This window comes from Schistocerca nitens, chromosome 1 (genome assembly GCF_023898315.1).
Source record: "Schistocerca nitens isolate TAMUIC-IGC-003100 chromosome 1, iqSchNite1.1, whole genome shotgun sequence".
Lineage (NCBI taxonomy): Eukaryota > Metazoa > Arthropoda > Insecta > Orthoptera > Acrididae > Schistocerca > Schistocerca nitens.
The window spans coordinates 301,742,475-301,765,229 of record NC_064614.1 but is presented as its reverse complement, the minus strand read 5'-3'; the positions used below and the strand labels follow the sequence as shown (position 1 = coordinate 301,765,229).

Genomic DNA, 22,755 nt, shown 5'->3' with positions numbered 1-22,755 from the left:
TTAGCTCTAGAGCTACTGAGTGTAGGATATAGTCGTATTCAAGTAATCAAAATACTGGAGAATGGTTGGAGCATACATTGGACTGTTTAATAATATTTAAGTTTTAATTGCTGATTCGAGGCATGATGCCACGGGATGGTAGGCGTGCATCTGTTCAGTACTGAGGAAATTCATAGTGTTTTTATTTTTATTTTTTAATTTTTTTTTTTTGCTTCTTCCGCATCAGTTGCATTGATACACAATTATTGCTGCACTGATTACCGGTTTTGGGCTTACAAGCCCATTCTCAAACCACAAATCTTGTCATTAACCGTTATTATGGTTCGCGTCATGTAGGAAGGCGGCTCAGTTTTCAGCCGTTCTGTGTATGCCGCTCCATTGACTGGTATCAGCCAATAAGATTCATTCTCTCACTGAGGGGCTAGCCGCGAGTTACAAGTAGACTGCGAGAATCTCTCTCCAACATGCTGCGCTGTGTTGCCATGTTTCACGACAATGCGGTTTCAGTCACATAAAAAACCGAATTATTCATTCGATGTCGATATTATTTTCTTTCAGCAATATAGCTGTGAATGTGTATCTGTAAATGTTTTAGTGCGGAAATAAACGTGAAGTGCTTCACAAGCAGGCAAATAGGTTTATTTACCGCATTTAGACTTTAGAAACGTGAAGCCGAATGCAGGTTTCCTATTTTTGACATTTGGAAGATACAAGAATGAACTGCAGAAGCGTGTGTCGACAAGAGAACTGCACAGAGAAAAGTAAACGAAAGTGCCAGAGCTGTAGAAACCTCAGGAAAATTTGGTTTCGTGTCGCCAGGAAAGCATCGAAATCGAAAGAAATCTGTAACACAAATTGATGGTTTCGACAACGATATTTTAAAGCGCTCCGTGTTCGAAATGTAAGTAGTGAATACCCGACATCCCAAAAACTTGTTGCAATTACGCATTAGAATAGGCTTCAAAGGTAGCCCTTTGTCAATGCAAAGAATTATAGTCATACAGTATCGCTCCAAAAGACACGAATAGCTTCTGTACATAAACTTTAAGCAACAAGTTCAAATGGTTCTAAGCACTATGGGACTTAACTTCTGAGGTCATCAGTCCCCTAGACTTAGAACTACTTAAACCTATCTAACCTAAGGACATCACACACATGCATGCCGGAGGCAAGATTCGAACCTGCGACCGGAGTAGCAGCGCGGTTCCGGACTGAAGCGCCTAGAACCGGTCGTCCACAGTGGCCGGCTAAGCAACAAGTTCTCTCATTGATATTAGCCTATGTATCTACTGACTGACTGAGTTTGGTTGTGTCATTCAAGTGCAACAGTAGATACATATGCTAATACTAGTAAGAGTACTTGTTGCCCACAGTTTAACGTTATGTACAGGAGCTATTCGTGCCTTTTGGAATCTATTGTATGACGAGTTACGGTTAATAACGAGATGTGTAGTTTGAGAATGGACGTGTCGGCCCGAAACCGGTAACTACTACTGCAAGAATTGTTCATCAGTGCAAGTGAGACGGACGAAATGACAATAAAAAGATATCCTATTTCCTGATTTAAGTTATAGTTGGTTGGTGCAGCGTCTGTTTCAACTAACATACAATAACTGATTTAGGTTTCCCGTGGTCCTCCTAAATAACTAAAGGCGAATGCCAGGGTGGTTCCTAGAACAATGTCGCTGTCGACCACACTATCTCCTTTTCCAACAGATGTAGTGCATCTTTTTATCTATCTCGATGTCGAAGCGACGTGCAAACGTCCTTCTTCATTAAGTACCCGGCGTGGATAGCCTATGCGACGAGAAAGAACTGCTGCTCGTGCGACAGCCGATAGAAAGCGTGAGTTCGGAAACCGGTAGTGCACAGGGAGCAGGCGAGCGTCGAGTTTCGGCGAGGCGTGCGGTCACGACGGACGCTGAAATGAAATACGAAGGTGTGCTCATTACGTGTCGGCGCCGAGGGAAACGCCTAGAGAACAGCCGTCGTCCGCTTTATTATTTGACTCAAGTCCATAAATTACGCGCACATTTACATTTAATACCCCGTATTCCATTACGGAGACAAACAGTAATCACGGTTTTGCGGCCGTCGTCTATAAGCGCCTCGCAGATTAACTTAGAGAGCTGTATACGGCAGTTGGTCATTGCTAACAACCGCGGCAGATTTACGTCCGGCTAAATGGTTTTTGCAGTTCCATCACCGCTTATCTGACGTAGCGTCTTTATGATCGGCTCAGCGTAGCGCGTGGAAGACCTGAGAATGGACTCTACTGGCGCGGTCGCCGTTCGTTTTTATTTTCCATTTATATTCATGGGAACCGGTGTGGGAGGGAAGTCTGCCTAAAATAATGGCGATGCCGCCTGATAACGAACGGCGTCGGAGCTCATCGCTCCGGATTGGGGGCTCCGTTCGCGCGTCCATAAATAACGCCAACAATAGCTACAGGTATGCAAGCCGGTCCATTATAATACATTACGCGTACAGCTAAGTAAGATTGATACTGCTATTTACACACGAAATATGTTTTAATTTACAGTCCCGTGAAAGAGGTCATCTGGCGCTGAGTGAAAGTGACGCGTGTGTGGGAGATGGAGCGGAGGGGAGGTACTCTTGCGGCGGCCGGCCACACCGAAGCTGGCCCGCATCAGAGCGGAGGTGTGAAGCCGCCGAGCTGCTCATTAACACGCGGGGTATCCAGGAAACGAGTGTGGCCGCCGCGGAACCGGCGAGCGCCAGTTACCAGAGAGCGATTGCCGCCGCGCCGGTGCACGCCCAGGATAATTCTGATTGAAATTCTCGGCGCAGAGGTCAACAGGCGGCCGCGGGGACCGCTTTCTCCGCGTCTCGCCCGCTCCCGTCCCGCCGGGCAGCTTTCGACAAAGTTTGTTGTCATTTATGGAGTCGTTAATAATCCCGCATTGCATCGCTGTCACTACCGCGGCCGTGGTTACCGTAAGTTAACGGTGTTCTCAATCATCCGAGGACGAGTCGTCCGCCGAGAACTTTGTACGCAGCCGCCGTCTCGGCGGAATGCCGCGTAGTTACCATATTCTGGCGGAGATCACATTTCTCTAAATTGCCTTTCGGCGGAAAATTTGTTGTTCGGTGCGCGAGGAACGAACAGACAACTATCGCTTGCTGTTCTATTTATTTATTAAGAGCTGAAGAAGGGATGGGAAGATCCGTCTGATAAAAACCAATACTGGTATTTTTGTTTTGTATAATTGGTATTTTTCCGTATTTGTTTGATCTCGATTGTAACAAGCTTTTCATTTTTTACTAATAATTGGTTAAAAACCGACGTAACAAATTGCTCTAGTAGCACTGCTAAAATTTGGTTTTTAAATAAGAAGTTTTGAGAAATCCAGTAATATTTATTCATGCAATTATAATTGCTTCGAAATATTGTGTTATTATTGAAATTGGGTAATGTGATCTGCACTGTTATAAACAACGCCTACAGTTAGAAACTAGCAATAAACACATGACACAAGAATCAGTGTAGCACTGCAGAAACAACAACTTACCTGTTGCCGTGTTGCCCCTCGGACGTCATTTGTACTGCAAAATGGTGCCATCTCTATTTTGGAAGTGTTTTACTAATTGCAGTAGCAGTGAAGTACAATAATCCATTTGCTTTAAGACATTAAAAACCGGAGAAGGCACAAAAAAATTGCAACATCATATAAAGAGAAAACATCCACAACGGTCATTGGAGGAGAAGGTAAATTTACTTGATAGACTTATTGACGTGCTATGAACTTGGGATTATAACTGGACCCTCAATTTTGTGGTTGCTTCATGGCGAAAAATTGATACCATCCAAAGGCGACGATGCAGGAAGCCATCAGCTTGTGAAATTTTGCTCTCACAGTCGCCGCGCCCGTCTCCTTCACCTTCGCCATCTCTGCTGCAGACAATGAGGCCGCCGATTTCTGCCTCAGCCCTAATCCCGTATCGATCGTAGTCTCCTACTAAGTCACATTTATTAGAATTTTTCAACCTTTTTGGAAGTCTAACTTTATTATTGGAACTAATAGCAATAAAAACAGAAAATCGTTATTTCAGAAATCGTTAATTTTGGACGGTTTTAACAGTTAGTGAAACTGTACGCGGAAAGAGTCGCTGTAACCGAGAATCGGTTTTTTCGCCGGTAAACGCCATCCCTAGGTTGAAGATGGGTTTGCCGGCGGCTGTGGCCGAGCGGTTCTAGGCGCTTCAGTCCGGAACCACGTGGCTGCTACGGTCGCACGTTCGAATCCTGCCTCGGTCATGAATGTGTGTGATGTCCTTAGGTTAGTTAGGTTTAAGTAGTTCTAAGTCTAGAGGACTGATGACCTCAGATGTTAAGTCCCATGATGCTTAGAGCCATAATATCGCAGAAATTACTGGCTAATAATACTTTTACCTATGTCATCAATGAAATATTTACTGAGCGCATTTTACTTATTATCCTTTGAGTGCATACCTGAATGCTGCTCCTCTCACTGAAGTCTCGCTCCTCCCACGATTTCCACATCATTGAGTTGCTAAACTTTTTCTTTTCAACATTAGCTTACATTTTCTATCGCCTTCCTAGCCGCCACTATCACGTTGTCATTCGCAATAAAAATAGTGGCGTTAAGGACAAGTTGTCGCGGTTCCCCGCAAAGGTATTTTCCACAATCATTTACTGCAATTGCACTGCGAGGTAACAAAGCGCATTACACTGAATTGGGACGTGACTACCTAGTCGCGTGACAAGGTTAGTTCCCATTACAACCCGGTAATCAGTTCGCCCTGCGAGTAATACAGCTACGAACTTTCTGCGACTGTACCAGCCAAAAAACAGTTCGATTTTTTTAGGAACTGCGGAAAAAAACGTTCAGCGTAACGGTACTCTTTCTCCTGACGGTTGCTTTACATCCCAGATTGTCACATTCGCCTTTTCACTTAGATATAAGCGCTTCCTCACCCTCCGCCGCCTTTACTCCCTCTATTTCCCTTGTCCTTTTCCTCCCTTGACGCTGTTGTACGTACCCAGATTTCTATTGTTGCGTGTGTTTACCTGGAATGTGTTTTTGTGAAGTACGAGTAACTTGTTACTACTGTTACTTGAGAAACTCTCGATGTTTTTTATCTCCTTCAGGTTCACGCCAGCCATGCTGCGAGAAAGCTGTCCAAGATTGGCGTTAGTCGTCGACCTCACCAACACGAAACGGTACTACAACAGACAGGTAAGACTCTCTCCCTCCCTCCCTCCCTCCCTCCTTCCCCCCCTCCCTCCTTGCCCCTTCCGATCGCTCCCTCTCCCTCCTCTGGCTCTCTCTTAGCTAAGTATATTGTGACCTTACTCAGACGCAAAGGCTGACTAATGTTTTATACAGGAACACCACAGTTGATCTTACTTGCTAGGGAACAGACAGCAGTAATACGAAATTTGCTTAGAGAGTTTATAGGGAAGTCATTGCCATGAAACAAGTACTATCCTTGGCAACGGACTGTTCTACTATTCGCTGCATATCACTTTGATAGTTTTTGTTTGTAGAAAAAGTAAAGCTTTTAATAAATGAAATTGAATAATATGCTAAATTCATGCTGTGTAAACATTTGCATAACTTGGCGCTACCGGCCGATCAAGGTTTTGGTGGAACATCTGTAAGTAACTTGTAGGTTTTCTACATCAGTACAAAGCATTCCATTGGTAATGCTTCCTGTTCCCTTAACCATTCTATTTCTCTACAGAAAGTAAATAAAGTTGTTTCACGAGTTTAAACGGCGTAAAACGTGATGTAGTGAAAATCCACAAACGAAAGTCAACAGCATTGTGTACTTAACGAGGAAATTCGATAACAAATAGTTGCCAGAAAAGTTGCCATTTCGAATTTTGTGTTTGTTAATATTCCGTGAGCAGAATGGTAGCTACACTGGTCTGGAGGGAAGAAAAAAGAAAGAAAATTACGAGAGTGTACTGATTTCGTTTGTCTCTTACAGTCCTACCTAACATACACGTCTAATGTCTGTTCCTTATTCAGAGTTTTTGTTTCAGCAGGTCAACATTTTTACTAAGTTTCTTTAGGCCAACATATTTGTATATGCACCTGTAGTCGCCAGAGGTGGACTCTTCAGTTTCCGGAAAACCAAGTGAGGTGACATAATGGCTACGACGTATGAAAGGGGAGGAGCGACCTTTACATCCCTGTCCTGCTGTTTTAGTTTCGTTATATTTCCCTACACCACTTCCCGTAAATAATGGGAGGACTCCTTCAAAGATACCGAGGCTGATTCCTTTCCACATACATCTCCAACGGAGCTGGACCTCTGCGTGTAATGGCCATACAGTTGGCGACAGCTGAACTTAAGCTACTGTTTCCACTAATTTCCGCAATAATCGCCTTTAGGACGAAGAAAAAACAGCACTTGTTAGTCTCTCTCTCTCTCTCTCTCTCTCTCTCTCTCTCTCTCTCTCTCTCTCTCTCCCTCCCTCTCTCTTATAAAAGACCAGCGTCTCAGTGTCATGGTATGGCAGAAATGATTAGCGATTTTCAGTCTTACTTCTTGCTTTTCGTGACCCGTTAACACAGCCACTCTGAGCACGATTCTTTTTTTTTTACCCTTTAAAAGACTAGTTGTAAGTTGTCCATCATTGTTAGACGATCACTTGGTTTCGCGTAACTGCTGATCTCCATATTTTAGTTGACATAGTAGAAAGGTTTGCACTTCTCTTCCCGTAATAAATGGTTATTTCGCGCTGGGCGTGCTCATTAGGCTGCTTGTTCCCTTCAGGTATTCGCTAAATTTTTATTGTGTGTGTTATTTGAAACGAACTTCCAGAGTTTTGGCAGTTGGCTAACAACGTTGCGGATGAGGTAGTCGGTGCAGATTATTACCGATCGATTCACATTTTTCGGCTTCGGGAACTAGAGATGGGGGATCCGCTCTTGAACTAATTCATAGAGTTCAATCTTTCAAAGGAGTGAACAATCAGTGATTCAGAAAAAAAGAACGGTAGCTCCAAACGTTTCCCAGGCAGAGAGAGAGAGAGAGAGAGAGAGAGAGAGAGAGACGGAGACGGAGCATATCAGCAGCGCCTCTGCTGGTCAGAGCACAGTGCACGCCACACAACACAGCCAGCGCCGGCCTCTGCCCTGCTTCTACCTTGGCTGCCTGCATTGTGCAGTGCCCCATTGGATTTTGTGTTTCACATATGCCGGGCCGTCTCTGTGCGTCGTCTGCCGTGTGCACTGTGCAGTGTCTGGCGCAGCTTAACTTCGCATCGCACTCTGTCGGCGATCGTTTCAGTCGCACGTCCTGCCCTCTGGGCAGTTGATGCCAGCAACAGGACAGAGAGCCACCTAGCGGATAACATAGGAACTACTTGAAAAAACCTGCTCGCAAGGGAGCGGACGATTTGTATCCGAGCGGGTGAGCTCCCCCCACCCTCGGAACTCGCCCGCTCAACGCTCACCCCACCGTCTCGGCTCTAGCCAGAGCGTCGAGCAAAGCGGCTCTGGTGTCACTCTGGTCTCTGCGGTCTCAGCTCACGCAGTAATACAGCTCGCGGCTCGACCTGCTCGACTCAGCGCCTCTGCATCGTTGTCCCCACTGGATATTGTTCTTCGTAGTAATACCGCTATGTATATTACATTATTATGTTATGTATACATCAATTGTTTTTATTTTATTTTTATTTGTTTAAACTGATTAGATTAGGTTCCTGATGACTACTCTTACTATAGGATTTTTATTATGGACACTCGAATTTACGCTTTAATTACGAGCGAACCGATAAACGTATCGCAAAATGTGATACACCAATATTTTCCTTGTTTTATTTTGCGTAAGGCTATATGCAGCACTTTCGTTTTACAGTCAAATTTATATTTTTTTTTCTTATTCTGGTACGGATTTTGCGATTTTAGGCGTCTTCGAAAGGAAAAATATATGGCTTGCGATGTATTTGTATGAGGTTAATGAAATTTTAATACATTATAGCCAAATATATTGTTAATGTAAATCTCAAGCTACAACATTTTCCGATCACCCAAAAAACCACGCTAGTGCAAAATAAATCAATAATCAAAAACTTTGTCATATCGTGGAAATTTCAATAAACAATACAAAATTCTTACTCATTATCTATGTTACTTCAAAATAGGATCAAATAAGATCAAAATACAGGTATAGTACTGGAATAAACCAAGTTTAAAGGGCAATGTGCCTTTCATTTATTTTCTTTTGTAAATGAGTGGTGAGTCATGAAAAACAGCTAATTCATTTCAGGGAGTGAACAGTTCTGATCCAATCTCTGAAAAGAACAGTTTTGCCCATCTCTATCGGGAACCTGCCCAAGAGGTCGGTTTCCAATCCGGTTGAACGGCGTTGCTGTAGGCGGAGTTGGTATCCGCCGAGAGCTGTGCTTCATGCAGTATGGAGTAGCTCTTAGAGCCGCTGGTTGTCGTGTTGTGAGTCGCCAGTTCCACTCCTATCACCAGCATATATTTTTTTTTTCCTGGAAGGCTCTAGAAATTTGTTATGTTTGTAATATTTGCATATTCTGGAATATTCGATGACTACCTAAATAGCAGCAATCTTTTTGTTATATTAGGACTTGATCACGGTTAAGACATGATATTGTTTCGCGGAGCCGCCGGGTAATTCAGAAAATCTACATCATTGTGGCTCCAATTAGGCAACGTAAAAGCCATCGCCTACACGGAAAGGAACCGGAAAACGAGCAGTGCATCACTCCCAAGGTTTGTATATTCAGGAAATCAATGCTTCCAAAATAGCAACATGTCAGTTGCACACCAGGCACATAAGGAGAAACTTTTTCTTTTCAACATTTGCTTACATTCTCTGTCGCCACTATCACGTTGTTATACAACAGATTCGACAGAGTTGCCAAATGCAACAGATGGAATGACTTGTAGCATTTGGCAAAAGGGGATTTTCATTTGGAGCAGTGGTTCGAGAGCAACGAAAATCAGTAGCTGGGACAGATTCTAGTCCGAACTGAAGAAAATATTTGGCAGAACAATTGAAGAGCAGATCTCTACGTCTCGGAGAAACGATGCAGTCTTGCATAATGAATATTTGGGTCGTATGCTACGTTGTGAATATGTGGATGACAATAGCAGACAAAATCTCATACTTGATGAAAGAGGCCGCAGAAGACTTGTACCAAGCTCTTCTGGTGAAGGGTGTCACAACAGCCGAGGAAGTCGTCAAGTGGTGCCAGCGAATCGAGGAAATGCAACAGAAAATAGAGGGAAGATATATTACCGACTCCTGTGTGAGGTGCCTATGATAACTGTAGACCACCATGGTCTGACCTCTCCCATACGCCACGTAGTAAGAGAAGAGATGCAGCAGTTTTACGCAGTCAGAAATGTCGGACCAAGTATACAAGAGTTAGCAACCATGAATGTCGATCCCATACGTCAGGAGGTTGAAGAATAGGTGTATTGGTCTTTAGCACCAATCTCCGCCGTCAGTCGAACTCGCCATGAAGAGTGGACTCAGCCAACTCGACTTACGCTACGACAACCCATCATTCGACCAACGCAAGTACTACCAACTCCTCCGCGAAGTGCAACGTCCCACAGAAGAACAGATATTGCACAGCGAAGGACAACTCACCATTATGGTTTCAATTTGGACGCCCTGGACACGTTGTACGCTACTGCAGAGAAAGAAGACGAATGACGATTATTTCGTCACAAGAAGTGAATAATCACAAAAAACCCATTCACACCACTCAACTGCAGACGATTATAGTCGACCTGTGGGAAGAAGCTCATCTCCGTATCCTGTAAGTGGTCGCTCCCCAAATGCTGTGGTGTTCCTTGTCGCAGTACAGAGATACCAGACTCTCACCTAGCCACCAAATTCTAAAATTCTGGAAAACCGTGCGAGGCGACCATTTATGGAAGTGAGGTCGCCACAGATGGAAATCTTCCATGGACGACAGCTGCCAAGATGTCAGGTTCAACGCTGCCCCTCCTCGCTCCACTAAGCATTGTGGGAAATTAACCGCATGTGAACGTAGTAGTAAAAGAGGGATGTGATTCGTTGGTGTATTGGTGGAGATTGGGGGGAGGGGGATTTTCTGTTATGTTACTATGCACTATAACGATAGACAATGACTGCCTATTCGATTTGCAGAAAAGTGTTTGTATTATTTTGGAATAAAGATAGACTATTGACTAATCCAGTTTCGAGTAATTTTTCTACTATTTTCTCTTCCACGTGTTACCAATGCAAGTGGAAAACTGACATCTTGCATTTCATTCGCGTCAGTGTTTGTAGCGACTTGCGCTCTTGGCTGCGATTTCCGACAGTCAGATATTTTGTTGATGATTGTACAAACCAGTAATAGTTTCCTCCCATAACTCTCCTTCGTCGTTGAGCCAATCTATGTTTTTCGTTGTATACTCACTGGTATTATTTTTCAAATTATGTAATAAAAGCATACGTGTGTAGCCGATTATTTTTTATTTATAAAATGTCAGAATCTATCCGTGACGATCGAATTGACACAGTACCTCTGATTATCTATATAACTTCCACTTTCAGACACAAACTAGCTGTGTGTCCAAAATTAAAGCAACAAACCGCTTTTTCTCCTTCCTGTGTCTAGGTCACGATATAATCATACCAACTGTTAACAGGTGTCCGTATCGTGTTGTGCGTGGCATTCTAGTCAACGGACAGTTACGCCATTGTTGACATCAGAGGACGCATCAGACGCGATCGTATTTGTCGGGTTGCCCCACATCCACAATCGCTATGCACAGAGTCACAGACGGTGCGGTATGGCTCAGAGAAGACTCCTACCAGACTCTGCAGCGGAGAGGCGTAGGAAGAATGCAAGCAGGACAGCCGCAGACTACTGTGGACCGATGGCTTAATGTGAATCGGTCTGTTGTTTCTCGGATTTGGCGGCAATTCACAGAGACCGATACCGTATCTCAAAGACCAGGGAAGGGCCGACAACGTGTGACATCAGCAAGAGAGGACCGTTATTTGGCTGTAAGCGCACGACGGTACCGCCTTAGTACTGCACGGCAAGTGGCATATGGCCCCGCAGCATCCACTGGACGTGTCGTATCGACCCAAACGTTCTACAGAAGGTTTCGGCAGAATGGCCTTTATTGTCGGAAATTTGCTGTATGTGTACCTCTGACGCATCTGATCAGGAGGGAACGTCTAGAGTGGAGTCGTCAACATTTCACCTGGACGGTCGAACAGTGGGCCAATGTTCTTTTGACAGATGAATAGCGAAGTGGTCTGGAGAGTGAGTATCGGCAGAATCGCATCTGGAGGGAACGTGGAACAAGATTACGGGACCCAAACGTTGTGAAAAGAGACCGATATCTGGGAGGATGATCCCTAACGGTGTGGGCAGCTCTTCAAGAAATTGTGCGGGTGAATGCCAAGGTTTAACTGCTGCCAGGTACCGTGACGAGATGTTGAGACCTCATGCGCGGTTTTTGCGGGTGCTGTGGACCCAGACGTTGTACTGATGGACAATAATGCTCGACCTCATAGAGTACGGGTGGTTGATGTATTTTTGGAAACAGAAGATATTGCACGCATGACGTGGCCTGCTAGCTCTTCCGTTTCGAATCCGATAAAACGTGTCTGGATGCACTACGGAGACGGATTGCATCACGTCAAAGTGCACCAACCACTCGTCATCACTTGCGAGCAGCTCTACGGGAAGAACGGGCGTTATTGCAACATGAGATTGATGACATCATTCACAGCATGCCCCTTCGTTGTCAGGCCTGTATTGCTGGCAGAGGTGGTCACACCTCGTACTGAGCACGTTAACCAGTTGTCGGAAAGTGTCTGCAAATCCGTTAAGTTTGGAAAAACGAAGAACATATTTGTGTACCGTTATGAACGTTGCAGTCGTTTACGTTGTGTATTCTTTACATAGTTTATACTTTACTATCACCTGTTTACACTGTTTTATTGCAAAATAAACGCAACGTTGCAAAATTTCTGTTTGTTGCTTTAATTTTGGACACCAGTGTATAACATTTCGGACCCTGTCGATGTGTTTGCGAGTGATTTGGCGTAGTGGCATCAGTGTCGTAACGTAAAACAGCTCCACATGCTTAAACACTTTTACTCTTTTCTGTATGTCTTGAACTGTTTTGTATTGCCTCACCAATGCAGGAAACTGCGTAATTAGATGATTGTAAATGTTATAAGAACAAACTAACGTCTCCAAACGTTCGATATAACACCTGAAACCCACGTAATTATTTTAATGCTGTATGAAATGATAGATGTCTTTCCGTTCACGTGTAACTACTTGCTCGATCTATAGTACAAAAAGTCTTGCCGCACATACTTTTCACTTACTGTTCATCCTTTCTAAATAAAATTAAACAATCCGGTTTCTTTCTTTAGTACGTGAGACCGCAAGTGAATAGCACTTTACACCAAAAATCCGTTAGTCACTATATTGAACAGCAAATTCGCGCCAGTTACTGGCTCCGACAGGAGTGAGGTAGTTGGGTGGGGTATTTTGCTGTAGTCGTTGACAGGTCACACCTCAAATCATAGCCTGTTTCAATGTGGTTATCCATCAAGGCACCGGCAAGCTACTCTCGCCACCATTATCCGCTTGACAGCTTAACGACATTGTATTATGTTACGTAAGTTTGAATTCTGACTGGAAAAGCCGTCAAGAAAGAACTGCCTTCTCCTTGCACGGTTTGGAAACTCGTGCATGGCGCGATATTGGCCTCGGCACTGTCATTAAACTGCACTGCTGCTGCCTGTACGTAGAGGAATATGTTCCTGCTGAGCGACGTCATGGAGTTCTTCATAAATGTCTGTGCGTGGCACGCTGTTACGGCGTTGCGGACACAGTTCACTAGCGTAGCAGCAACAGTCTGCGTCATAAAGATCGTGGTAACTGAGCTGAACGTCGAGAGTATTTGTATGGTATGATAATTTCACGTGTAAATGCGTTTACAAAATACTGCAAACGAGTAGCATAAAACTGTCAGCCAAATATAGTATCTGATCAGAAGTCTTCTTCTTTCCTGTCGGCCTTTGTCGCGCTTCAACGCGGTGTCGGCCGTGATACAACGGATTTGGCAGTGTTAATTGCAGAGGGTTGCCAGATACCGTTCCTGCCGCCACCACGAACCCCTCCAGGTCAGAAGTAGTGTACCCCAGCTGTCTGCGTTTTAATGTAAGCCATGAAATAGTGCGAACGTTTTCAAATGTCTGCAAGTCGTGAAGTCGTATAACTGAGGCGGAACGGGGGGACCAGCCCGGTATTCACCTTACGGGATGTGGAAAACCGCCTAAAAACCATATTCAGGCTGGCCGGCATACCGGCCCACGTCGTTAATCCGCCGGGCAGATTGGATCCGGGGCCGGCGCGCCTACCCGAGTCGAGGAAGTAGCGCATTAGCGCTCTCGGCTACCCTGGCGGGTGCTATCTGATGAAAAGTATCCGACACTTCTTAGTGATCATCAGGTCGTTAATATGTGGCGCGCCCGCTCTTAACCGTTATGACGGCTTGAACTGTGCGGAGGACACTTTCAATCTGGTGTCTGAATGTCTATGGAGGAATGGCAGCCAATTCTTCTTCAAGACCTGAAACCAGAGGAGGTCAGGATCGAAGCCGCTGGCAGCACTTTGCAACTTACAAGTAGTTCCTTCCGTTAAGTGACTAGTCGACGTTCGAAGTCACTGAGCTCTCTTCACCGGCACATTTTGCTGTCACTGCTTCTCTGCTGACAACGCAGAAATTCCGGCCTCCTTTATCACTGGTGGTTCCGTCTCTAGTGGCGTGTGGTCGATTCCACGTTATGTAGAGGTGTCCGGATACTTTTGATCAGGTACTGTAACGTCGTGGAATGAAGCTAGATGTGACTCAAAATTGTTTGCAGTTCCTGACAAAAAGTTAATATCGATAATGTTTACAGAGCCACACAATAGTGCGTATTAGACACATTTCTTGTATTGGTAACTGTTGAGTGTGCGAAACGACGCCGCGAACATCCTGAGAAACCCTACTATGGTAAACGTATTTCTCTATACGTACAGAAAGTCATATGCATGTGGTCTACATTCCCCGTCTCAGGCCTTCGCTGAAAATTGGCGGGTAAGGTTCGGTGGCGCACAGCATTATTACGTCGTTGTGGTGTTTGTCATTTAGCTGGAGATTGTGTATGAGTAAAATCGGAAGGTGTATAGTTCAAGAGAAGGGAGAGCGGGATGGATAAGGTGAAATAAGAGACGGCATGAGAGAGTTGGGTGGTATGGGGGCATAAGATGCTGTGAAGGTGGAAGCCTTTGTGTAGGCGTTGGTATGGATATGGTGCGATAGTGACAGTATAGAGAACTGAGAGAGAAGGAAATAAAATGACACGTACATTGTTCTTTCCATTTTGCTTTATTGCCACTTCTCGGGCGTCATACGACAATGTCAGTATACTGGCTTAAAATTCTGTCTCATTTGGTTGGTTTGTGAAAGAGAAAATGGATATCTGAATGGGAACGTTTTAGGTTAGCCCTTAACGCGACTCGCAGCTATAAGCAGTTATATTTATTCTTCTTTCCACGGCACATGTTGAAGGATTACACCTCGATCATCAAGTGTATTTATTAAAATTTGCGTCGCATAGACCTTATGAACGTACTGAATCGGCCCAGTACACAGTCTCTGCGTACGTCAGTTTATAAACAGTGAAGTTTGTACTTTACATGCTGTTTGGAAAAGCTTCCTGTAACAATTGAAAGTAACATAGGTCATCTAGAAAATTATACCTGCAAACCATTTTAATTATGTTAGTTTCAACATTAGGTTTGTTCATAAGTTCATAGCGGTTTTTCATGAGTTTAATAAACACAACAGATACACATAACAGAGACTTGAGTCATCAGTAATATATTCTCCTTCACTATTAACAACAGATTGCCAACGCTGGGGTAACTTTTCAATTGGCTAACTTTTCGATTTCACGACTATAGAAATTACACAGTTTTAAGGCGAAGGAACTCGTCGACCCATGTTTGGAGCGCATTTTTATCCGGAAAGGAGGTGCCTTGAAGATTGTTCGATAGAATAAAGAAAAGGTGGAATCCGAGGGCATGGGATCTGGTGAACAAGGTGGCTGTGGAATGACCTCCCAACCCAACTCCTGTATAGTGTTTTTTGTCAGCAGTGATGGTTACACTTCGGGAAAGCAAATCGTAGTACTCCACACCGTCGCTGTTTCACCAGATTCATATTATTATCTTTTGTGGGTGCACGCTGGTCTTTGTACTGGGAGTTACTGCTTTGGTAGGGCTCAACCATTCCTTTCTTTTACTTATGTTAGCATAAAAATGGTTCAAATGTCTCTGAGCACTATGCGACTTAACTTCTGAGGTCATCAGTCGCCTAGAACTTAGAACTAATTAAACCTAACTAACCTAAGGACATCACACACATCCGTGCCCGAGGCAGGATTCGAACCTGCGACCGTAGCGGTCGCTCGGCTCCAGACTGTAGCGCCTAGTACCGCACGGCCACTCCGGCCGGCTATATGTTAACATAAATATACCATTTCTCGTCACCAGTAACGATACAGGATTGGAATGATCGGTGTTGTTCACGAGCCAATTGATGACAAGCAGGCAGAGATGCACATATTGCCATCCGCTGATTTTTGAGAATGTGGCAAGAACATGCGGTACGTATACACCCGATTTTTGAACCTTCCTCATTTCGTGCAAATGTCGCACGGTGGTGCAATGATCACACAGTTCATTACATTGGCAGTTCTCGAGTACAAAGAAGTGAATCATTGCGGTTCACTGCGTTTAAACCATATCCATCAAACCCCGAAGGTGTTGAACTGCTACGGTCGCAGGTTCGAATCCTGCCTCGGGCATGGATGTGTGTGATGTCCTTAGGTTAGTTAGGTTTAAGTAGTTCTAAGTTCTAGGGGACTGATGACCACAGATGTTAAGTCCCATAGTGCTCAGAGCCATTTGAACCCGAAGGTGTTCCTGAACGTGGAAGGTCGTTCTTGCCGTGCTCTGTCCAGTGACTTTATCCCCGTACATGCCGCAAATGTTTCTAGCTGCCTCCGCTGCTGTCACCCCTCTACTGAACTCAAACAGAATATGTTGGAAATGTTCCGATTTCTCCACATAGCACTCCATTTTCTAGCGTCCACAGCTCCACTCATTACGGCCAAACGACAAAATGACAACATGCAAACTCAGATCGGAACAGTGAACTGCAAATAAAAAATGACGATCGATTAGTAAAACCATACCAACCGGAATATCAGCATGCAAAACAAAAACCCTTTGCACCAACCTAATAAATCCAACTGCTGATGGATGTATATTTCTCCGAAACTCTTAATCTTCTGGTAAAATAAATGTGACTGTAGAAAAAAGAAAAGCCACTTGAGAAGGAAGTGAAATTGCCACCTGGTCACTAGTTGACCAACACGCAAGTGGGGAAGAGTGACTGGTTACAATTCTTTTAGTGTGTCAAGTGAAAGGAACCATAAAAACTAACCGTTCGTGTCAGATGCGGCCAACATTTCGCATTTTTCTCGTGTACGCTAGTTTAGAACGTCATAGAAATAACTTCTGGAAATGTTAAAACTCCTCTTTTGCACATTTCTGTAACGATATGCGTGCGCGCGACGCACGCTGGAGCTGAACAATACCCGACCGTGCGGACTGCGCCTCGGCTTTGTTTAGCGAGAACACGTGTCCAGAATACGATGGTCTTACGGACTTTCCATTTCGGCGTTTTACGAGTCGGCGTGTAGTGGATTTCATTTGGAGGCCGGTAAGGCGCTCGCTTTGTCTGGGCACTCCCACCTCCTCCCTCGCAGATCGCCGATAAAGTCGTCAGCACTACGCCGCGTCTTCCCGCCTGCCGCTGCCGCTGCTAATAGTAATAATAACGCGACGAGCGCTACAAATTAGACGGGTTCTGCATTATAATATAGCGTCTCAATAACGCAATGAATTATTTATGCCGGCGCTGCCGCCGGGGACTGGTTTTGCATGTCGTAAATACGTCACGGACGCGGGCTGTCCGCGCCGCAGTTTGGTCAGCACGGCGGAGGTCAGCGCATGCGCCGGCTTTACTTCGAGAATAATGCGAGGCGTGGGGCGCGTAACTGCTGCAGTCGGGCGGTACTTACTTGCGCTGCTGTTTCTTTACGATAGTGAGGGCTATGTAATTAATGTGTGCTCGCTTACGTAAACATCACACACGTTTTTGACGAGTAGCATGAAATTAATTTTGAGACTTCGAAGTGAGCTATGTTATAATGAAAATTATACTGCATGACGGAATTTTTAAAGAGGAATAATTCAGGCACGAAACAACACTGCCGGTAATTAAAATTGCAACACGTGATGGTGGCATCCAACAAACGTCGAATTACCGTGAAACTACATACTTGCATGTGCAAATGATTAGCATTTCAGTGCAGCCGCACGAAGTAGGTAGGAATACGCAGTCTACGTTATATAGATAAGGTAACATTACATAACAGGTTTCTCATTCAGAAATTGCATTTGAATGGTTGTCAGTGAGAAAGTCGTGAAACGCGTTGTCTAAGGAGAAATCTCCGCAGCTCGTGGTCCTGCGCTAGCGTTCTCGTTTCCTGCGCACGGGGTCCCGGGTTCGATTCCCGGCGGGGTCGGGGATTTTCTCTGCCTCGTGATGACTAGGTGTTGTGTGTTCTTCATCATCATTGACTAGCAAGTTGGCGAAGTGGCGTCAACTAAAAAGGACTTGCAATACGACGGCCGAACTTCCCCGCATGGGGCCTGCCGGTGAACAATGCCATACGATCATTTCATTTCATTTTCTACCAGCATGTGACGGAATTCGACAGCGGCAGGAATGTAGCCTAAGAGACTGCGGTTCATTGATCCGTGATATTGTTGCCACCGTTGTTCGAGATGCCACGACTCTCAAGGATATATGGAATCGATTGTTTCAAGAGAACGCCACTCAAGGTGAAGCACGTCAACGGCGCTACGCGACTGCCGCTCGAGAGGACAGACATATTGTACGCTGCGCTGAGCAAGATCGTACCGCCCCGTCACGTACCTTGAGGCAGCAAACGGGGTTTCTATTTTTAGCAGCATGCAATGACTTAGTCGTATCTGTCACCCAAGCTGAGAGCCGTTGTTGTTGGCAGAAGTCGCAACTGTGTTCTAAGTTTCGCAACCTGTCTCTTCCCCCCCACCCCCCACCCCCCCCCCCCACCCCTCGACTTACACACACACACACACACACACACACACACACACACACACACACACACACACACCTAACTCTACAGTTTAATCATGTATACTTCCTACTACTCTCCATAAGCAGAATAAGTAATTTTTTTTTGATTTGCTACCTTCCCTGGCGCAGAAATTTTAATGGCCAGCAGAGTACATTAAATAACCAATCTTTGTGCGTTTGAAAGGTATTAAAATTTAGACGCTGATGAGCCAAAACCCAGGTTAATAGCTTGTTAGTCCGTGTTTGGAACAAAATACATCACTGATTCTGCGTATCAGGGATCCGACAGTTTGTCGATATGTTTGTGGACATATGTGGCATTAGATGTCTACGGAAAGATCATGTAATTCGCGTTAATAGCGGGACGCTGATTAGCGTACGCGGTGATGAAGTCTGATAGCGGTCCATTTAAGTTCCATAGGATTTGCATCAGGTGAATTTGGTCGCCGAGACATCCACGTGAGCACATTATAATGCTCCTCCAACGACTGCAGCACGGTTCTGGCACTGGGACACGGGCAATAATACTGCTGAAAGATGATATCGCCTTCGGGGAAGGCAAACATGAAGGGATGCAAGTGGTTCGCAGTTGTCAGCGTGTCTTCGATTACTACCACAGATGCCATGCAAGCGCGAGAGGATGTCTGCCATAACATAGTACTGCTCCCACCAGCCTGTATCCATGACGTCCTGCACGTTTCAAGCCGCCGTTCATCTCGATGACGGCGTTTTTGGAGACGACCGTCGGCGTAAGTGTAGCAAAAATGTGATTCACCCGAACAGCCCACCCGTTTCCATTGATCGACGGCCGAATCCTGATGGTCGTGTGCCCACTGCAATCATAATTGACGATATTCCTGGGTCAACATGTGAACACGTAGGGGACTTTGTGACACTTGCACGGAGTGACTTTGTGCGGAGAGGGAATGTGTTGACATTTGCACGGGGCCCGGTGCACTAGGTAGTGGATAGGGTGTTCCAGAAATGGGATACACGGATCTGACGGCGCTACCGGCAACGTGTTCTGGGGAAGGCCAAAACCAATTTCCTGCACAAAGTTCCCTGTCCCCGCACCAGTTCGTAGTGTGCGTAGGTTTCTCCCAGAGTTCAGTATTGCAGTTGGCATCTGATGGAAAGTTGTTTTCCGTGTTTTAGTGCTGAGGTAATGGAGTTCACCGAGCCCACCAAAGGGAAACCTGTACTGTCTTGCAACGAGCATCACTATATAGTGGACTATACAAACAATAAACAAAAAGTGACCTACTGGCGTTGTGTAAACTTTAAAAAGAATAAATGCAAAGGTAGATTAGTTTTAGGGGAAGACAGCCATTTTTGTATTCCATATGAAACAGCAAGTGAAATGTGAAAACATTTTGTCAGCGCAAAGAAGCGGGGAAAACAACAGACGCTACAGTTTCGTCAGATTACGTTGAAGTAGTAGTACAGCTCTTCAAGTCAGACAACTGTTTAGTAACATCCTCACCATCACACACTAGTGCCAAAAAATCGTTACGTCGCATTAGGTGAAAATGGTAACTACTACCGATTTACTGATAAATGATAGTAGCAGTTTTTTACTTGTAGATGATAGCAGGGGACCGAATGACAGAATACTGGTGTTTTCCAGCGAAAAGGGAAAAGAATGTTTATAAAACTGCAAATCATTTTTCGTGGATGGAACGTTCAAGTGTTAGAATAAGCAGTTTGGACCCTAATAGTTCTTGGGTGGAAACAAACATCATTCCATTTGTTTATGCTTTACTGCCAAATAAAAAAACGAGAAACAGATGAACGTTTTTTAATGCAATTAAAACTAACGTGCCTGATCGAACATTGCATCTCTGATAATGGACTTACAACTTGCCATCGTCCAGACAGCCAGCAGTTTGTTTCCTGGTACGGAGATTACTGGTTGCACTTGTCGTTTTAATCAATGTTTGTGGAACCAAGTTCAGTGTGTGGCCTCGTTCGAGCCTACAAGGAAAACGAGGAAATACGCTGTCACATAAGAATGTGTTCTGTTCCAGTACATCGTCCTCTGGAAATGTTGGATGATGGTTGACTGTGTATTAAGGAGAGCACGCCTGAAAAACAAAAGCTTCAGGACTTTTGTGACTATTTTTTGGACCAGTTGTTTGACAACGAACGTATGCCAAGAGAGATGTGGAACTGCTATGGAAAGCACCATCGCACTGACAACGTTTCAGAAGGACGGAACCGAAGAATAAAAACATTAATATCAAAAGTTCATCCGGGTGTTTACTTATTAATGAAAAATCTTCGAGAAGATTCAGAGCACCACGGCCACCAGTTTGATCGACTAATTTTTTAACTTTGACGGGAAAAGGCGAAGAAACAAATCACCAATGAAGACTGACGAAACGATTGCAAAAGCTTTAAAAAAAACTCCATACTGATGGGATCTTAAAATCATTTCTAACTTGTCTTTGTACAGAAGTTACAGTGACGAAGGAAACGCCAGAATCATTGAAAAATTTGTAAATATTGAAAAACAGTTTAATGTAATCATTGGCAATCTTGTAATTATCGTAAATAAATTTAGTGGGGGATGGAACGAGACTAACACCTCGAGGTGTTCCCTGGGAACGACACAAAGTCGGCTAAATGTCTCTTGAAATTTGTGAAATGTTCCCTAATGAAGACTGACAAGACCATCTCAAAGGCCAAGCCATTTCCAGGGAAACAAGTGCAGCATTCGCCTTGAGACGTTATTACAATTAAAATATGTATGGTCGGACACTGAATACAAAATCTTTGCAACGGTAACGCAGACGAATGACATGCAGTTAACCTATTCCCTCTCCATCCGTTAGAAGATAAGCAAACCAGCATGAAACATGTAAAGACGAAATAAATTGTCATATAAAAGCCACTGATCGCGGTTTTACAGCCATTCAACATATTTTAAAACCAATTTCGAGTAACACATGTCCTAGACTCCAGCAGTTCTGTTGAGGGTGCAGCTAGGCGCGCAAGAGCGCTCACGCTCGCCCGCCGCTTGGGTTGTGGGCGCCCACTGTAAAATGAGACGGTCAGACTTACGTAGCGCAGAAGTGCAAACGATGACCACCATTAGGTACGGTTTAGCCTCAGATACGAACATATGGAAGATACGGCGCAGTGCTTAAGGGAGATCCCAAAATTTAACTTTCCTTCTACACTGCCGATACAACCAAATTTTAAAATCGTGTCTGCTACATAAAGATGTTGTAACACCCAAGTTTTTGAATCCATAACTCGTTAGTTTTCGGGTTTTGAATTTTTAATATCATTTTTTACAAGGTATATTTCAACAGTCCTGTGCATTCATGTTATGAGAAGTATTAATAATTCGGTTTCAGTGCTTATTTCATGTTTCAGCCGTAAGTTTTCTTTAATTATCGGTACATAAATGTGATGATAAAATAAACAAATTACATTTTCGATAATATTAATGCACAGAAGTGAGCAAACACATCAAGACTACTTGCTGCAAAAATTTTATTCAAACTGGTTAATATTTGTGATAAAGTTGACAATTTGTCTAAATGTTGAATCAATTTTATCATTTTATCAAAACATGAATGTTACTTCAAGACACATAGGCATTAAAATTCACTAACACCATAACATTTTCCCTTCCTATTATAAAAGGCTGCTTATTTTAATTTCAAGATCAGAGTAGCCTTTTTCTTGAATTTTCTGGATAAAAATCTACTCTGTCTTCTTGAGTAGTAGTAGAAATATCTGCTTGTAAGCCAGCGCCTGTTTCCTTGAAGCTTGTCGATTGTACTGAACAGGACTTACTGTAGTCCCTAAATTTATATTTACGCAGTGAACAGGCAAAATAATTGATTTCCAACGACTGACTGCCAATTATTTCCCTTCGAATTATCTGGAAATCTTGAAACTTGTTTTTCCCAGTCTTACTTTATGCTAAGTTCGGAGTAAAGATTGTACTGTTTGACGGTGATAGAATCAAAAATTAGCTTTGGCATCTTTCGGGGTTCCACGGCCGCTTACGCTGTCCGTATTTCAAACATTTCTTAGGCGTACGTGTAATTTGAATACATCCAAATCGTTTTGGGGTCTAATACGTGAAATAGCTATTAACTTTTTTTTTAAAAAAAATGGAAGTTTTTTGGAGGGGAGTTTCTCCTTAAAATGGAGAGTAGCTGTTTTTAAAGAGATGAAAAGTAGAATTATGGTCGGATTAGAAACTTTAAAGCGGTCAGACGCTTCAACATCACAGCGCAGGATGCCCAGTTTATTTATGTTTATTGTAAGCTATGGTACCTTGATACGCTTAGTGTTCTGTTAACGTGCTTCAAAACGGTGAACAGAACGAAAAAAATAATTTTACAACAACATTACAATGGATTCCATGCAAAATAATATGGAGACTCGGAAGGCGTAAAGCAGGAAGGAGAAATAAAGGTATCAATAATTTTCCCAACATTTTCACTTA

General features: G+C 44.0%; 1 protein-coding gene across 1 annotated transcript in view; it reads left to right on the top strand.

Annotated features, from left to right (window-relative positions):
- The window catches only part of LOC126235528 (RNA/RNP complex-1-interacting phosphatase), a gene marked incomplete at its 3' end in the record, with an annotated part of 492,423 nt that overhangs the window by 261,035 nt on the left and 208,633 nt on the right, over window positions 1-22,755 (top strand). Inside the window, exon 4 of the mRNA XM_049944250.1 lies at window positions 5,135-5,222. Within this exon, the coding sequence (XP_049800207.1) occupies window positions 5,135-5,222 (88 nt within the window). The remainder of the gene's footprint in view (window positions 1-5,134; window positions 5,223-22,755) is intronic.